Source organism: Serinus canaria, chromosome 2 (assembly GCF_022539315.1).
Source record: "Serinus canaria isolate serCan28SL12 chromosome 2, serCan2020, whole genome shotgun sequence".
Classification (NCBI taxonomy): Eukaryota; Metazoa; Chordata; class Aves; order Passeriformes; family Fringillidae; genus Serinus; species Serinus canaria.
This window is the reverse complement of record NC_066315.1, coordinates 135,541,217-135,559,668: the sequence shown is the minus strand read 5'-3', so window position 1 is coordinate 135,559,668 and position 18,452 is coordinate 135,541,217. Positions and strand designations below refer to the sequence as shown.

The window sequence follows — 18,452 nt, the reverse complement described above, 5'->3', positions numbered from 1 at the left end:
ATAAATAGAATGATCAAAATAGATGAATGGCTTTGCTCATGTAATTAGTAAATTAAGAACTTTTAAAAGCCAGAATAAATTTTTGAATTATTTATTTTTACCATAAGCATAAAATAAAATCTCATCCAGTAACTTCTATATCAGCACTACTTAGTAAGAATGTGGCTTTCTGGATTCAGTATGTGATGTGTGTGGAATTTTAAGAAGAGAAGGATTTATCTACTTGAAAAACCTGAATGGCTCTCCAGTCTATTTAAAGGGAAGTAAAAGATAGAGGTCTCCAAAATCCAAGGTTTTTCTCTGATTGCTCCTATCTGTATGTTCATCTGATGGCAAGACTAAGCATGTATTCTAAAAATACCAGTATGTATGGCTGGTCACACAGATGAACAAGGATGGAGGCAAATGTCTTATTGGCCCACACAGAAACACCAGCAGCACTGAAACAGACATGAACACCACAGGCAAACAAATCCTATTTCTCCATCCAGGCTGAGGGGAAAAAGAGTCTGTTAGAAGTGACACTCACACATGCACATTCATGCCTGTGCTCCCCCAGCCTGATCCAGGAGCTGGACTCCACATTCTACTCCTACCAGGTTCTGCCTGGTCTGTGATCAATGGCTCTTTTTTCCAGTTGTCCCCTGATCTCATCCTGCTCCCAAGACAGTCCATAGTAATATTCACTAGTGGTCACCCATGTGCTCACTCTCTGGACAGAAGAGGCATTTGAACAGTAGTCAGGAGTAGAGTTTAAAAATAACAGAGGACAGGTTGCACTGATAGGGTGCAGGGATTAGAGAGCCTTAACCCTCTCTCTTTTCTGACACTTTTTTCACTCTTACCTAGCATGCTCCTTTCCCTTATCTTCCTTTGGCCCAAAACATCTCACCAAAAATTTCATGGTCTCCAACCACCATTTTAAAAAAGTCTCATCTTCAGTTTTACTTAATCTCATAAATTCCCTCAAGTACTCCAGTGAAAATTTTTAATTTTCAGGAGACCCGAGATAAACCTATTTCCCCCATTATCATGATGCTTTTAGATTACAGTAATACATTTAATTTGCCATCAGACAGGAACAAAAGAATTCTGATCTTTGTTAGTACCTCCACTTAATTCTTCTCATTAAAGCTTATGTGTGTTTGTATACCACTCATTACTTCTCTTATTCCCTGTCTTTGCTTCCTCTACTTTATCAGGTTGATAAACCAAGTATCCTTGCATTCCAGATACCCATACAAACTGCATTTCTTAGGTGTGATTGAGTTGCATTAACATAAATATTTAATGCTATTCAGGTAACCTCAGAAATATTATAAAAACAAACAAATAGAAAACAATAACAGACAATTGTACTGAGAGCTTCTAAAGCTGCCTGTGAGGTCCAGAAAAGATAACCTACAACATCTGAAGGGGCATTATATTTCTTGTTTAGACAGCTTAGTCAAGCAGAGTATATCTAACTTCGTTTTTATTACCCTGTTTGGGAAATTTGGGGCTGGTGGTGGCAGGGGTAGGGCAAGTGGTGCAGTGTTGGGTCTGTAGGAAGGCGAATTATTTCTTTGCTTTTTGAGTAAATTATGTTTACTATTAAAAATCTACTGGCCCTGAGAGTGTCCAAAGGTCATTAACTACTTATCTGCTATGTTAATCTGAAATCACATGAATGGATCATCTTAAGTATTGTATCATCAGATATATTTGAAGAGACTGAATCACTGGTTTATAACTTACATGATAAAACTAAAAATAGTATTACATTAGGGGTATCCCTAATAACTTAAGCTAGCTAATGCATTCTTCTCTTTATTTTTCTTGGCTTTTCTTTGCATTCTACCAAAAGATCATGCTCTAACCCCTAGTTAAAAATGCAGAAGTGATTTAATTGTTTGTCTTGGTTTTTAAGTCTTTTTATTGCTACTGTGTTCCAGGAGATATCTTCCTTTCTAGATGTGCTATTTATATCTGATGATTGGCAAAAAAAGTTGTACTGTTGACGTATGTCACATCCTATTAAGAGACCTCGCCTTTTATGGGAGAAATTGGTGATACTAGATGGTGATACTAATGATGTGTCATTAGAACCTAATATCATATATTTTATAATCTTTTCTTTCACTGGTGCTACTCAAGGATACTGGGGATTGTAAGAAATAAGGCTTACCTTTTTTATTCTGCCAATAACTGTTTGTAGTTTTGAATATACCTAGTGCCTCACTGGATTTTACACAAAAATGGAAGCATCTGTCTTTAACTTCTATAAATCAGATGTCCATATTTTGCAGCTAAAGGCAAAAGTTAAATATGGTGTCAAAACAAAACCTACTGCAAAGATATTTTAATTCAAAAACAAGACAGATACTAATTTTTAGTAAAAAAATTATTATTTTAATTTTCCAAATTGCTATTCATAATGTGATGCATGAATTTTACCTTTGGTTTAGTTACGTGGATGTTAATAGAATGACATGGAAATCTAATTCTACTTTTTCTACTAGGTGTGCAATTCACCTTCTACACATTTCATTTGGAGGATCATCATGATTACTTGCTAATAACAGAGAATGGCAGTTTCACGCAGCCATTGGCACGTCTGACTGGCTCAGAGCTTCCTTCACCAATCAATGCTGGTCTCTATGGAAACTTCAGAGCTCAACTGCGGTTTATTTCAGATTTTTCAATATCATATGAGGGATTTAATATTTCTTTCTCTGGTAAGGAAATACCTGTAATATCTGACTCCTGAAAAAGTTGTTATTTTGGGGGTTTTTTCTTCATGCTATATAAAGAAAAAATAATTTAAATTATTTTGATGAATATATATACTGAAATTATTTTTCATAAGCACAATAATTTATAAGCAAGTGAATCTATGTGCTGCATGATGAATAAGATGGCAGTAAACTGTAAGACACAGTATCAAGTGAGGGGAGGCAACAGAACTAGTCTAATTTCAGTTACTGAAATTCCAGATGAGCTGAAGTATCAACTATTTAGTTTTCCTTGGGCCTTTTTTTAAATTTGTTTTATTTACTGGAGTTATTTCTGACTGTTATAAGAATGATAAATCATGTTGTGCATTGCATTTTTAAAACATTGTGAATGTATTAATTTGCCTTACTTTCAACAGAATCTAGTTATAAATTGAACTTTCACACAATAGTTTTGTTTTAAAATCTGATGCCTGTATCGATATTCAGGTGGAAATATACAGAAATTACTAGACTGCAAGATTACATATATGACTGGTAAAGAACATGTTCTCATAAAAGCTGACTTGCACTTTTTTGCAGAGTATAATCTTGAACCTTGTGAAGATCCTGGGATCCCACAGTTTGGTAGCAGAATAGGATTTAATTTTGGTGTTGGAGACATTCTGACATTCTCCTGTTCATCTGGATATCGTTTAGAAGGAGCTTCAGAGGTTATTTGTCTTGGCGGTGGACGACGAGTATGGAGTGCACCTCTGCCAAGGTGTGTGGGTACGTGGTCAGCTGCTTTCATTTGCTTGTATGTGTAGTCATTGTCCATGGACTTGCAGATTCAGAGCATGGAAAAGCATGGTAATACACCTCTCTTTTATGTACTCTCATATTCTCCATATATCCTTAGTTAATTTTTAAATTTTTTAAAAATATATTTAGTATTATAACAATAAGTGGACTTCATTGTTTTTACTTGAAAGCAACTAGGCCAGATCACTTAGACCAGATTTGTTTCATAAAACTGGGCCCATTTATAGGAGTACAGTCAACCTGGACACCCTGTGTAAGAACCATATCCTCAGAATATCCTTAGAAATGTTATTCTGGTTTTTAAATGATAGTCAAGATCATTCAAAAGAAACCCTTTCTCCTGATTCCTACTTAACACTTTCCACTCACTGTAGAAGTAGCCTATATATTTAGATTTGACTACAAATTAAGCTTTAAATGGCTAAAGAATGTTGATTGAGCTGAATGCTTCCTAAATTATTTAGTTTTCAGTCCTGCTGAGAACTGTTAAAACTATAAGGTGTCTAAAAAGTTGGATAGTTGCTTAAGTGTCTGCATTATTTTTATTTAAGGGGATATATTGCTGAAATTTATTAAAGAATATGTACTATATGGAAAGGTTTATGCATGAAAACATCTGTATCACTGGGCATTTAAAATATTTTTTCATACTAAATTGTATGCTAGTTAAACATAAATGTCTTTCAGATGTTAATTGCATAGTAACTATGAATTTATATGTTTCTTCTTATTTGTTGATAGTTACTGTATCAACATTGTTAGGTTCAAACCACTCCTATGTTTACCTCAGTATAAGGAAAATTCTGAATTTATCCAATGCTTTAGCAACATTTTTATATGTACCTATAGAAGAGATGGTTTAGATGCAGAGATGGTTAGAGTCAGAGCAATAGATGAATAAAAGTTCTTTTTTTGTTGGGGTTGATGAATTTTTAACAATAACAATGAATATGTGCACAGTCAAGAAGATAGGTTAAATTTCAGTAATAAATTTCAGGAAGGGTAAATGTAAAATGAACTAGCAAATTATCAGCAAAAAGAATCTTTCACAGCAGCATAAATGTAAAAAAAATTCCGACATAGCTTTCATGACAGAAAAATAATGTTTATGTTTGCTTGTTGGAGGAAAAGAGAAAAGCTGTAATAGAAGGAATAAATTATTTTCTAGTCAACATGTTTTCTCCTTACCTTTGGAAATAAGTCTCAACTAGAACATCTTAATTAGCCATTTTCACTCCTTAAATATCCAGTCATTGTCAGTCTTGTGCTTAATTTATGTATCATAATAATGAAATTCAAACAAAACAAGAGTAGAAATTCCTGTCAACCACTTACACTGGACTCAAAATTTATGTACGGGTACTGTTGCTCATGTTTGGTGTTTTTTGTCAAAATGATTAATGAGAGAATGCTTCTGATAGAACGCGCACTTTCACATACACGCAGCATCAGTCGGGAAGTAACCACTGCTCATAATGTTTGTGTTCAGACTGTCAACACAAGAATAAATTCAAGGAAGACAGATAAAGTAGAAGGTTGGTGGAAGGCCAAGCATCCCTGTCTGGATACAACAAAAGCTAATGTGTTGGGTTTTGAAACAGAGTGGTCAGTCACAATCAATTCTCACCCAAATAATTTGCCAGAAAATTGGCAGCTGTCTTTTCTTTTCTTATTTAGAAGATGGATAAATACTTGTAATTTATTACTTAATGTTATTATTCAATCTGTAAAAATAGTATATTTTTAAAATGTTGACTTAAGACTTAAGAAATTAAATTTTGAAATTAAGAATTATTAAATTAGGAAGTTTTAATTATTATATAATTATTAAAATTTCAAATAAGGAATTAATATTATTTAATTATTTGACATTGGGAGTTATTAAATTATTAATAAATGAAAATTTGAAATGAGGAATTATTAAACTAATAATTATTTATTAAATTAGGAACTATTCATTTATTAAATTATTGTTAACTTATTATTATTATTACTTGAACATTAATTATTATTAATGTTCAAATAGCAAAAAAATCTATTTTTATAGAATTTTTAAGGCTGTATTTCTCAAATTATGGTATTATCTCAATTCAGTAGGGCTTGATGTTGTGCTGAAACAATTTTTATGATAAGATTTTTCTAAAAAAAGCATAAGGGTTTCCCATTTTTCTGTTCACTGTATGATGCAGCCCTTCTTGGGGTAGATGTCTTTAGTCACTCATGGGGCAAGCATAGTTCAATGGTAGCTGAAACTTTGGTGTGTTATCTACTCTGTGTTGGCTAAAAAAACTAAAACAAACTCTGTATGCGTTGCTACAAAGTAAGTATCACACAGCCAACTGAACAAGCTGTTAATAAATGTGTGTATCTAATGATGACAGAAAAAAGTCCATAATCTTTCAATTGCTTTCTTTGAACTTTACCATGGACAGTGAGAAAGAAGTCTCCTTTTGAGTCTAAATAATATAGTTGTAAAAAAAAAAAAATCCTACAGTAAGTATGAATGTGTGTTCACTTTTGGCTTTATAAAAAGCAGAATATTAGCTCTGGGTGGTCCTAAAGGAATCAACATTTTCCTCAGTATCCTAGGTGTTTGTCTCCAGCTTGTAGTATAGAGAAGAGAAATTCTCTTAAGTTTGTGAATATGGAGCTGCTTTCATAGAGTTGTAGTGCCTCTGAAAGGTTCTGATGCATTTGGAGCTCAGACATCTTTGCCTAGTTCTCTTTATATAATTTTCGATGCCATAGGTAGCTTACAAGAATTTTATTGTAACTGTGTTACAGATAGGAACAAACAAGAGCAATTATTATTGCTTTAAAGGGAAAAATAATGACATAGATAAAATTAAACTTTTCTTACCATCAATAATGGAATAAAGATGATTAAAGATCTTTTAGAACACTGTCATTCCTTAGTTTCATGATTTATTTTTATGCCATACTGAAGTGATAACCAAATGCACTGTTCATATTCACCACACATAGTTCCTTCTTTGAATTGCTTTTCTTTTCAGTGAAATGTGGAAAGTTGTTTCTATTGTACCAGGATTTCTTATGTCTTTTTATTTTTTCTTTCACCTGCCCTTTCCCAGTTTGTTTTGTCATTCCTTATAAGCCTGTTCAATAGCCAAGTTGTATTACCTTTCCATTATAACTGCCATGTTTGAATTTATAGACCCTAATAGTTTCTATGTCTGTGTAAAATAATCTGTGTCTTCATAGCTTCCCAACTGTGTCAAGTCTTTTCCTTTGGCTTTTTTAGAGCCATACAGTTTCTTTCCACACTGCTAAACCTTCACTGGAAGACATTGACGCTAAATCTTTTTTCTCCTGTGCTACTTTCACTTTTTCTGTTAATTCTTCTCAATGGGTCCTAAACAGTCTCTAATTCTGGACTTACAGATTTCTAAGGAACCACGCCCCTTGAAATTATAAAAAGCAGACAAAAAGACATAAAATATCTACAAGCAAACTCAATAATTTCTGCTATGTTGCATATTTTTCAGATAAGATCGTACATGATTTTTTTCCATCAGAGATTTTTTGCCAAGGGGTTCAGTGATGCAGCTTTTTTGCCAAGCTTTAGTTAAAGTGCTTTTCAAAGAACACCCAGAACAGACATTTCAGAAATGTCTGAAAGGTTGTATTGTATGAAAGAGAAACTAAATTCAGCATTGACTGGATATACATAAATATGGACCCAAGGAACGGAAGGGGCTACCACAGATACATCTGTAGTAAGTTCTCTTATTAGCAGGAAAACCATTAGTTACCCTCTGTGCATCTTATTTGATATTCCATTATTCTTACACCATCAGCATAACTCTATCCATTTCTGTGCATACAAAACATTCAAGATAAAAATTGTTTTTAATATATTTTGCTTTAAAAAAATGTCCTTTTGCTAGTTTTGAGATTTCTTTTTATATGTGGAATGTTTGGGCAGCATGAATTCTGAGTTTAAGGACTGGGATATTGACTTCTAAATGTCATTGATTCATCTCAGAAAAAATGAATCCTAAACTTTCTTCTGTTCATCAGAAGTAATTTTATTCCCTTAAATATTTCTTCTGTCAGGTGTGAAAATGATATATGTCTATTATTTTCTTCAGGGATAGGATTCCTGTAAAAAGCAAAACACAGTCATTGAGGTATCACCATATGTTAGTATAACAGCATTATGATGTGATAAGACATTTTTTAATATTTCTTGTGTATTTTTAGATTTTGCATCAAGTTTTAACTGTTCCTCTTCCCCATGTGGAAAATTTTACTAAGTTCCAACAGTTCCAGCACTTTCTGAGTTATTTTGTGGAAGGGTTTTTTTTTGGTTGTTCATGTTTTTGGAATACTTTTGATAGTGTTGGAGTTTTTTATAGGAATATTAAATTAGTTTAAAGAAAAATCATGCACATTGGTAGTTTAAATTCTTCTAATATAGAATGTGGGGTTTTTAATACAATCTGCCTTGTTTACAATAATTCAAAAGCTCATTTTTAATGCTATTTCTTCATCCTCCTTTGACTGATTGCAATGCAGGAGGATATTATTTAATATATATGGGACTCCTGCTCATTCTTGCCAGCCAGAGGGATCAGTTATGAAAAATAACATTAATAATGTAAGTAAGTCTTTCTAAGAAGGTTTTCTTTTGAATTTGGCCATTGGCCATTTGACCATTGATGTAGAAATATCTTTTAGGAAAATTATTTTTGGGTCATAAATACAGGATCTTCCCAGATCTGGAAATACTATTTTTCATTATAAGATAAAAAATGTAGTCATAAACCAGCCAAAGTATATTAAAATAATTTTAATACACAAGCAGCTGCATGAATCTTTTGATATTCAGATAAAATAGGAAGCAGATAACCTCTATTGCAGATACATCATAAGAAATTTCTGTTAATCATTTTTGTCTATATGAATGGAAGTCTTTTATTTTGGAACAATGTAAAATAAAAGGAAACCCCATAATTCTTACTGATTGAGGAAGATAATGTTCTTTTTACTTTTCTCATCAGCATAGGGTTCCCTCTATTTAACCTGTCAGAAAATAAAAATTGCCTGGAAAACTTGTGATAACCTTATGACTCATGCTATTCACAGAAAGAAAGCTTTAGCAGCAACTTAATCCTTTCAGAATTTTTGTGCTACCATCTCTTTTACTGCTATGTTTTGACAAGAAACTATTTTCTGGTTTCTGCCAGCCTTCAGTCGAAGAGGTAGAATGTCTGACGACAAATGGCTTTATAAGAAACCATTTGTTGAGCACTGAATTTAGATACAGTTTCTGAAGTAACTGTTTATTTACAGTCTGGTACAAAGTTGTATAAAGATAAAATCCTTTTTGGAATGCTTCTGCTTGCATGCCCAGTCAACCTGTTGCAATACACAGTCTCCTAACCAAGAGATACCATCTTTTCAAAACACAGGACTCCTAGACATAGCTCTTGTCTTTTGATTCAAAAGGATTATTTTGAAGAAAACAATTTACCTCTCTCTAAATTTTGATCTGTAGGAGCACATAGTGTGTTTTTTATAAATAAATATTTATGGCAAGATTTTAATCAGCTAAATTGTGAGGAATGTTGCAATATTCTCCTTTTTTTTTTTTTTTTAAGCCTTTTAATTCATTGAAGAATGGAGTTCAAATGGTTAAGTTACCCAAATAGATAAACAGATGCATTTTGTTCCTTGGTTACAATCACAATGACATTTCACTTGCTTAAAAAATTTAAATGCACTAATAATAAACAGCAGCTAAAATTCATCTGTCTTATTATGGAAAGGTGTAATGAACACACATTCATAACAAAAAGCATCACAGGCTGTTGCTGTAATTATCTTGTTATAGAAGTTTTTACTTTTCACTATTTTTCTTTTGATTTTTTTTTTGTTTATTTTCCTTCCTAATACTGAAATGCATCTATTATTTCTGACACAGTCTGGAAACAGCAATTGTCTTCAGTAATTTACTTACTGTTACATCCTTCTACTTTGCAGTAGGCTGAATTAAAGTTTTTGTGAAAATATATCTCGATGCAGAATATTTTTTCCATTTTTTTTTATGCAAGAAAAGTGTGTAGGCAGGTTCTAATTTTCAGCTGAACCAAGTAGAAATTTTTTTAAAAACCCAGAACTTTATTATTAAAGCAGCCTGATTTTTATCTCTATTGAACAGGGAATATTACTAAAATGAAACATAAATACAGTAACAAAATATTTGTGAATTCTGAGAACAGCTCTATGTATGATTTAAAGAATTGTTACAGACTCTCTGATCCACTGTAATTTTTTCTTTACTTCTGATGTACTGTTTTGTCACCTCTTTTCTATGCTTCCCTGTTTACACATATTCCCTTAATTTCATCCTGGTTTGCCTCTTAAGTTTCTTTTTATCTTTCATTCACTGTAATTCCTATTAAAATTATTTTCCAAACACTTTGAAAAAATTGCATGCGTTTAATATTTGGATTTATTTTAAACTTAAGAACTCGATTGACATTACTTTTTCTAGACACTTTTTTACTCAGCACTTAAATGGAAATATAAATATTATGGTCTTCTTTTTAATCTTTGCTTTAGTGTTACTATCAGAGAATAGAAAGAAACTCTAAGTCCCATGAATTTCCATGTGATTTTAAACAATATACCATGTTTATAGATAAGAGTGGAGAATCTCAGAACTATCTATGCTGCAGTTTGGAATGTCTTGCAATATTAATTGTGGACCTTCCCAGTTTGATTTAGCACTTGTTCCAAAATATAATCCTAACTCCTGTTTTTGTCTGAGCATGTATTTGATGCTTTGTGGTTGTTCTGTTGTGGTTTTTTAAGACATAATTTGCACTGACAGGAGAGAAGGCAGGAACTGTTGATTTTGTCAGAATTCTGCTGAGAAGTGTACAAAAGGAGCAACTGGAGGACTGTGTGCCTCCATGGAACTGTGATGATGCTATGGGAGATATTCTATTATACTGTTTACTAAACTAGCTTTCTTGTCTGCTAGCACAAGATACAAAGAATGGTTTGGGTTGGAAGGAACCTTTGGAAATCATGTGGTTGATCCATTTGCCATAGGCAGGAACATTTTTTAATCAATCATGTTGCTCAAGCCCCATTCAACCTGACTTTGGACATTTCCAGGGATGGGACATCTACAACTTGGAACTCAACATTCTCTCCCTAAATTCAGAAAATCATTTTGATAAATATGATGACATGAAACACAATGACATTATTGCATACTCTTCTTAACAGAAAACTTAGCATGATTGTAAAAAACTAGTTGAAATTGTCTTAACAGTTAGCTTACTGCTGTGTTCAGATTTTAAAAAATTGCTTTGAATTACAGTTCTGACATAGCCCACAGTTGTTGGATCAACTTAATACCATAATTACCTTGTGCCTTTTGGCTTTTATATCCCTCTGGATTGCAAAAAGAGATCTCACAAGCCTGAAATTACAATCATCTTTCTCCTTTCTGTGTAATTCAAACTGACCTATGCATCTTTGAAATAAAAAATACCTATTTATTTGAGAGTGCAATAAAAGGATCGCTGTGATCATGTGGAATTGAAGGTTTTCCACTTCTGCCTAGATTATGTGTATCCAGCTGTTCCAGGACAAAATAATGTCACCTGAATTATTTGGGTACTTGTTCTATATTGTTGAATGAGATGTATTCATCAAGCATCTGTTCTTTGATCTGTTCCTGATTTGGCTTTCTGTGCAATGTCTGCTTCAGCTGCATACAGGAAGGGTAGTTTATCAAGTTGGGCGGTTTTTGTCATTGTTGTCTTTTAATTTAATGTACAAAAATATATTTTAATATCTTTAATGTTACTCAAACAAGTCCGGGGTGGAAATTATAAAAATGTTAATAACAAATAAAAGCTTTTAGAATAGACACCAAAGTCTGACTATACATCTCTAAAACATTAAGATGCCCACGTAGTTATGCACAACAACATTACTTATTCTGTGAAATTATAAATCAGTTAAATTCCCAGGTTAAAATAAATGAGTTGCATTCTCATGAGGGGGACAACTGAAATAATCCAGAAAAAAAACATAACCCCAGAAAATTTAGTGTTACAGTAAAAGTCAAAATTAATCTAAATCTGTTAAAAAGACAGAAATACTCATGTACTTGCACTATAATGGCCCCATATCAAGATTAAATAAAAAGAGAAGCAAAGAATTGTAATAGTTTTTCAGTGTCTATTTAAAATACATGGTAACTAAATGCTAAAAATTACTTAATTAGAATTATGTATATAGTCCAATATATGATAGGAAATGAAAGTTAGTTTATAATGCCTAATGAAGCATTGCCACGAGTGTTTATATTTCTAGGTTTTTTTTGGGTGATTAAATGAATTGCCAAAATCTTTGATTGTAAGGTTTAATTCTTGAAACAATAACTGTATTACTTGAAAATAGTTAAATTGATTCTTTTTTCCTCTGAGAATTATGTTTATCTTACTTACTTGTTATTGATTTTTTTTTCTATAGTTATCTGGTAGCTATATCATAATATTTTACTACTGTAATTTGCACTATTGACTATGTTGGTTATTTTGGTTACAAAATACTAGAGGAAAAAAATCTCTTTTTCATTAACCTATGTTAAAATTTATGTACCTTCACATATTATTAATATGTGTATATATAAATAAACACTCATATAAATTTATAGAATCCTTCTACTTTCATTAAATTTGCACATCTTTATAAATTTCAATGTTGGAGAAATTGAAACAAATGCAACAAAATTCAAGGAAGATCCTATAAAACAATATGATTATGAAATGTGTCATTTATATGATTTTAACTCTCAGTGGTTTTTGACATACTTTTACTAAAATATTGCGACTTAGAAATATTCTTGTAGCCTCCAATCATCATCATGATCATGTACTTAAAACTGAATTTTAGATACTAATAAACAATATTAATGTTTAGCTAGGTTACTTTAACATTACCATTATCACCATTACTAAAATATTTGTGTGTTCTAAAACATGCCTTAACTTTTTTTTTTTTTTTTTAATTACAGCTGAATGTGGAGCCTCCACAACAAATAATGAAGGAATCTTACTGTCCCCCAATTATCCTCTTAACTATGAAAACAACCATGAATGTATTTATAGCATTCAGGTACAAGCAGGGAAAGGAATCAATATTTCTGCCAGAACATTTCACTTAGCCCAAGGAGATGTTCTTAAGGTATGTAATCATCTAACTTATTTTTTATTTCTCAGCTTCTAGTACCTCCCATCATTGAGGTTTACCTGCAATAGTACAGTACCAGGTAAATTGATATAAAGCATCTCTTACAAAATATCTTTCTAAACTGGTTCCATTTTTAAGAAGCTAAAAATTAGGCACCCTCAGGTGCCCCCATAGTCTGTTTCTTAATACATGTTTTTCTGACTAGAGATCATTAAAAAGAGGTTGAAACAATGAAACAAATGTCGCCTTAATGGTTATTTGTATTGTATTTTTAGTGTTAAATATTCATTAATTACATCTTTGAATTTGTTTACTTCCACAGTATCTTCATAACTTGAGCAGCGATCTAAACATAATAAAGCATAACACCCATGACTTTAATTAAACATAGTCTAAATATTGCCTTTTGTACATGTGTCTTACACTTTAAATTACTTTAATCTGGTGTGCATGGAGAAAAGAAACAAGAGCGAAAGAAGGATACTACAACCTACCAGAGTTTTATACAGTGATTTTCCCTTGTCTTTGATTTGTTCATAGATTCTATTACTGTACTCCAAAAAGTACAGTTCCAGATACATGTATCACTTAGCCATCTACACATTAAAACTGATGTTGGTCAGGGTGCCTTTTCACATATGCAATCTGCAATAGCACACCAATGCAATAAGATATCTGTGATTAAATAATTGTCCAATAGTTCAGAATATGTAATTTAATTAAATTTGCCTCTGTGAAATCAAAGGAACAAGAGGTACCATGCCAATCATGTTTGATTTAAAAGAGTTTTTCTGCCGTATTCTCACTACTTGTGTAATAAGTACCCTGTACTTATTAAATAAGAAGGACTATGAAAATATCTATTCTTACGAAAACAACTCTGATTCCTACTGGGGTTTATCTCATCTAACTGTAACCATCTGTGCATTAGGGTGGGGTTTCTCTTCTTAGTTGACAGACACAAGCATTTTCAAAATGGGCTTATTATACCTAAAGTACAAGCAGACCTAAACTACTTATGCAAAATGAAATTGGGCATTAAAAAGAAAAAGCAAAGCATATGGTTTAAAAAAAATACTATGTTCTTTTTTAAAGCAAAACAGAAGTAAAGAAAAATTAACCAAAAAGTACTAGATATCCAAAATGCACAGATGTGTTTATTTTATATTAAAATTGTTTATTTGAGAAGCAAGTGGATGCCCCGTAAGTGTTACATTAATTAATTTTGAAAGATTTAATTTGGAACCTATTTAGTATTTATTAAAATATAAGTAGTATGGAAAAAAGCCCTCAAACCAACCAATGAACCAACCAGACTAGTTCAAGTAACTGTTAGCCAATAAAAGCATATGGATGGATTTTTCTCAAGATTTTTAGGTTGAAACCATTCAACTTTATCATTCTAATTTAAAATACATACCTCTGTGGGAATGGAGATACAGTTATTTACAGTTAGGTAAATAATTTCTTCTTTTTCTGATATAATAATTTATGACTTTTCAAGCGCCATTTGAACCATATGCACTTCAGATGTTTAACTAGGCAATCTTAACTCAGAGACTTAGGGAAGAAAATTCTGCTTTAATACTGCTACTTAATTAATGTTAAATTAAGAGCTATGCAACATTAATTGTAAATAGATGAATGCCAGCACTCAGCTGTAAATCTCAGTGGGAGAAATATTTGCTGTATATTGCAGGTATATTTTTTAAATGAAACTAGTCTTGTGTAATTAGAGTGTTTGTTTTTCAACTCACCAGCCTTGAATTATAATGAGCTGAAGTTCCTCCCTATTAAAAAATCCAAAAACAAACTCTAAGAGGTATTCTTGATTATGACTGTCACTTTTTTCAATCTATCTGACATCCCAGCAAGGCAGAGGCACTCAGCCTTCACAACTGTGGGAAGAAATATCTGTAGAAGCCATTGTGTCTTTTCTTGCCTCCTTTCTTAGATGAAATTCTCACAAACTGTCTTAATTCTGTCTTAATTCTCTCTTTTTTCATGTGTTCATTTGATAAGAACAATTCTTCAGGAAATACATAACCAGTCACACATTCCAAACCTTTTCTCCCAGAATCAGCTCTTCAGTTGTCTGTTGATCCCTTTCTATGATCCTATTCTACTCTGAAAAAGGAAATATATTTATTGTTTTGCTGATTGTGGAGAATAAACTTTTGGCTACAGGAATAGGACATTAGAATTATATTTTAGTTTTAAATGAATCATTAATAGCCAGCAAATGCTTTTAACCTAATATGTATCACCACTTTGTAACTGGAAGGAACTTAAGTTAAAAAATAAAAAAAAAAAAAAAATCCTGTCTTCAAAACAGCCAAATGACATATAGTGAATACAGAGTTCCATGTCAGCTGTGAAAGAGGGAGGCTATAGTAGTTACCATTTTAAAATCAAGATACTTAAACCACCAGCTTCTAGAGAGGTCTTCTTCCCCTAAACACAAAAGAAGCAACTCCATAATATTCCCTGGTTAAAACTCATGAGTTTAGTGACAAGCTTTGCTTGGCTAATCCATCTCTTTTCATCAGAAGCTAGAGATGAAAATGCTGGCAAGGAAGTTAGTAGTGTACTTTGTGTTACTTTTTCTTGCAGCTAGGATTTTTAGATCACTAGAGGTATGCTGCTAAAATTCCGTTCAAAGTCTAAACAGACTGAGTATTCTAATAAAATTTTTACAAGTTCTTTAATGAAGCCATCAGGTCTCCTGCTTGCCATGTGAGTTAACTGGCCATGGATGAAGTTTATATCTGACAAGCACTGTGATTGAAACAGTGAAACAGCTGTACTGGGAATGCAGTGAAACAGCATAGTTAGCTCAAATAAGTCACCACCCTTACTATTATTTCAGGCACAGAGAAGGAGGAGTTCCCTTTTATCAGTTCTGAACTGGTATAAAACAGAGGTTTCAGAACATATAATTTGTTTTTCATTTGCTTCATTTAGTATTCAATTCTCTAGATCTACTTTCAATGTAATGGCTCTGGCTACTTACATTAATGGTCTAATTCTTTTTGGATTTTATTAGAAACTGTAAGAAATATATAAATATGTCTATTTTTTTTTTGTGTGTGTGTGTAGGGATATAACCTGCTATTGAAAGTGCCATATATTGCTCTAATATTTATGAAAGTTATATGAAGACATATGAAGAATTTAGGATCTGTGCAATCACAGCATGCCAATCCATTTAATATTAATCTCAGAAACTCTGTAACACTTGCTTCCTTCTTTTCAATTGCACAGATAATTGAGTATGTGCACTACATTTCCATAATTCAGTATTTTTAGAGTAAACTACCAATGTGGGAGGCAAAGATAAATAATGCATTTTTTCTAAAGTATGAAAATATTTCTACCTGGCTTTTTTTCCCTAATTTTATCTCCATCCACCAATTTTGCTCATAAACTCTCTAGTCTCTGCTAGCTGTAAGTAAGTCCTTGAGATATACACAGAAAGAACAGAGTTATCATTGTTCCGCTTCCCTGAATAGTCAATTGATAGTAGTGAACATGGTATTTGTGTTGTAAATCTGTTGAGTGTAGAAAATACTCTTTTATATCAAGTATATTTTAACATACTTTTTAATTTACAGGGAAAAAAAGGACCTTTATTAAAATTGGAACTTGGACATGGCTAATATAATTGTTTTCTTTATTTGCAGTAGATTTCAGCATAAATAAAAATGTACCTGTTCATGGTACTAATTAATGCGTAGTTTTCTGGTAATGTTTAAATTTAAAAAAGAACCAAACCACCTCCAAAAATTCTGCAGGCAGATTTCATTGAGTAAACCTAAAACAAAGGAGAGAGGAACACTGACGATGAAAAGGATCTTTTATCTCTTTTGTAGCAGACTATGTGCTCAGCTTTATGTAGCATGAGAAATGATGTGGTGGATGATATTGCATCTATGTGGAAAAATTGATTTAGGAATTATTTTTAATAATGTTATAAAGCAATCTTTCTTTTTCCTTTTACTAAAGCACTCAGTGCAGCAACAGGCAGGTAACAGCGTGTCAGCAAACAGAACTGGCACTCAGGGCTCTCTTTGGCTGTGCTTGGCTCAGCACTGTTTGTGCTCCTGCCAAATACAGAGGATTCAGTTTTACTGCATTTGTTCATTGTCTCCTCTGTGGGCCGGATTTTAAATGTGTGCACATGATCAGGTTTTGAAGGGTTTGGGCAAACTCTTTGAAGGGATGTGATATTCAGATCTTTTTGCTAACTTGTTTCTTAAGAATCTTCATTTTTATAATAATAATTCTTTTAGCAATATCATCCTGAATATGACTGAGAAAAAGGTAATAAATGTTGGGGACAAACCCCCCCACCCCCTCAACCCCCCAAACATATGGACCCTTTTCTGTCTTTATATTAGTGCTTCTATTCACATGTGATGTACGTTTGACAGGGCGTTGACAGCCTCAGTTCTGAGCTGCTGATTTTATGTTATTTCTTCTCTTTATAAAGGAACAGATCTTCATATCCATATGCCTTTTATGTTTCAATGGAAAAATCTCAAAAATAGCTTGATTAAAATGCACAAATTTCAAACATTCACTTATGATACTCCCTTGCTAAAATTTTATATAGTTAAATAAATTAGCAGAAAAAAGGGCATTGATTTCCATTTAAAATTTGTTGGTAATGGATCCACTTAAGAGATTAGCAAGTTTTATTTGCCCTCTAATTGCAAATGCAAGCAACACTTCCTTCAAAAATTGAATATGACATCTATTAGTTCAAATATTTAGGTAGAGTGTTTGCTATTAGCATCCTTCCCTGTAACATTTGAACATATCATTGTGGTATGAAGAACATTAAGTCAATTTTCTGTGCCTTTTTGTTCTTTATGAATTAATAATTAATTTAAAAGATTGGGTCATTAAACACCTAATGAACATGGACCTCTGTTTTCTGAATAGTTTATTACTGGCATAACAAGCATTATCCAGTCATGAATAGATTATCTTTGAATTAATGTTACAGGATGACTTTAAGAAAAATTTATCCAAGTGAATAATATTTTTATAATGGTCATTCTTGGACTTATCTTTAGCACCCAAGTGACCTAAATCTAGATGCACTGGCAAGGCCTATAAGAAAGTATATTCATAGATTAAAAATAGGCTAATTGTGCTGCCTTAATTCACATGTAATATTGCCTTCCAAAGGAGTTATGAAGCTGAATTACAAACTTTTTCAAAATATTGTGTTCCTACCTAGTTTAACAAGGTTAGAAAGAAAATGTTGGTTCTGCAATTCTCAGAAGGGTCTGCTACCATTTTATTGGCAAGCTGAATGGTATCATTTAAATGGTTCTATAAATTTCCATTTTTTTCCCTATTATCTCAAATGTAGTAGAGAAATTAAAATGTGATCTAAATTGAGAGTTACTCTACAAAACATGCATTCATTTATTGTCCTAAGGGAGACCCCAGTGTCTTAAGGAGAGGGGTGTTTGAATGTCTGAAAGACAGCAACCAAAAGAAAAAAATAATTCAATTTAGTGTTTAGATGAATCACAATCTTGCCTCAGCCAAATGCAGTTCTCCTACTGAAATGAATCAGTTTCAGAAGTGTTAGATACTTTAAATTCTGTTCCTTCATAGAAATTATATAGGTTTAAAAATATTACAGTGTGACAGCTGGTTAGCTCATGAAATAGAATG

The 18,452-nt window shown here is 32.4% G+C and overlaps 1 protein-coding gene across 3 annotated transcripts in view; it reads left to right on the top strand.

Moving 5' to 3' along the window:
- The window catches only part of CSMD3 (CUB and Sushi multiple domains 3), a 579,290-nt gene that overhangs the window by 364,486 nt on the left and 196,352 nt on the right, over positions 1 to 18,452 (top strand). For all 3 annotated transcript variants that reach the window (XM_050970810.1, XM_030234789.2, XM_050970809.1), the window contains 3 exons: positions 2,502 to 2,717; positions 3,297 to 3,485; positions 12,583 to 12,752. In XM_050970810.1, the coding sequence (XP_050826767.1) occupies positions 2,502 to 2,717; positions 3,297 to 3,485; positions 12,583 to 12,752 (575 nt within the window). The remainder of the gene's footprint in view (positions 1 to 2,501; positions 2,718 to 3,296; positions 3,486 to 12,582; positions 12,753 to 18,452) is intronic.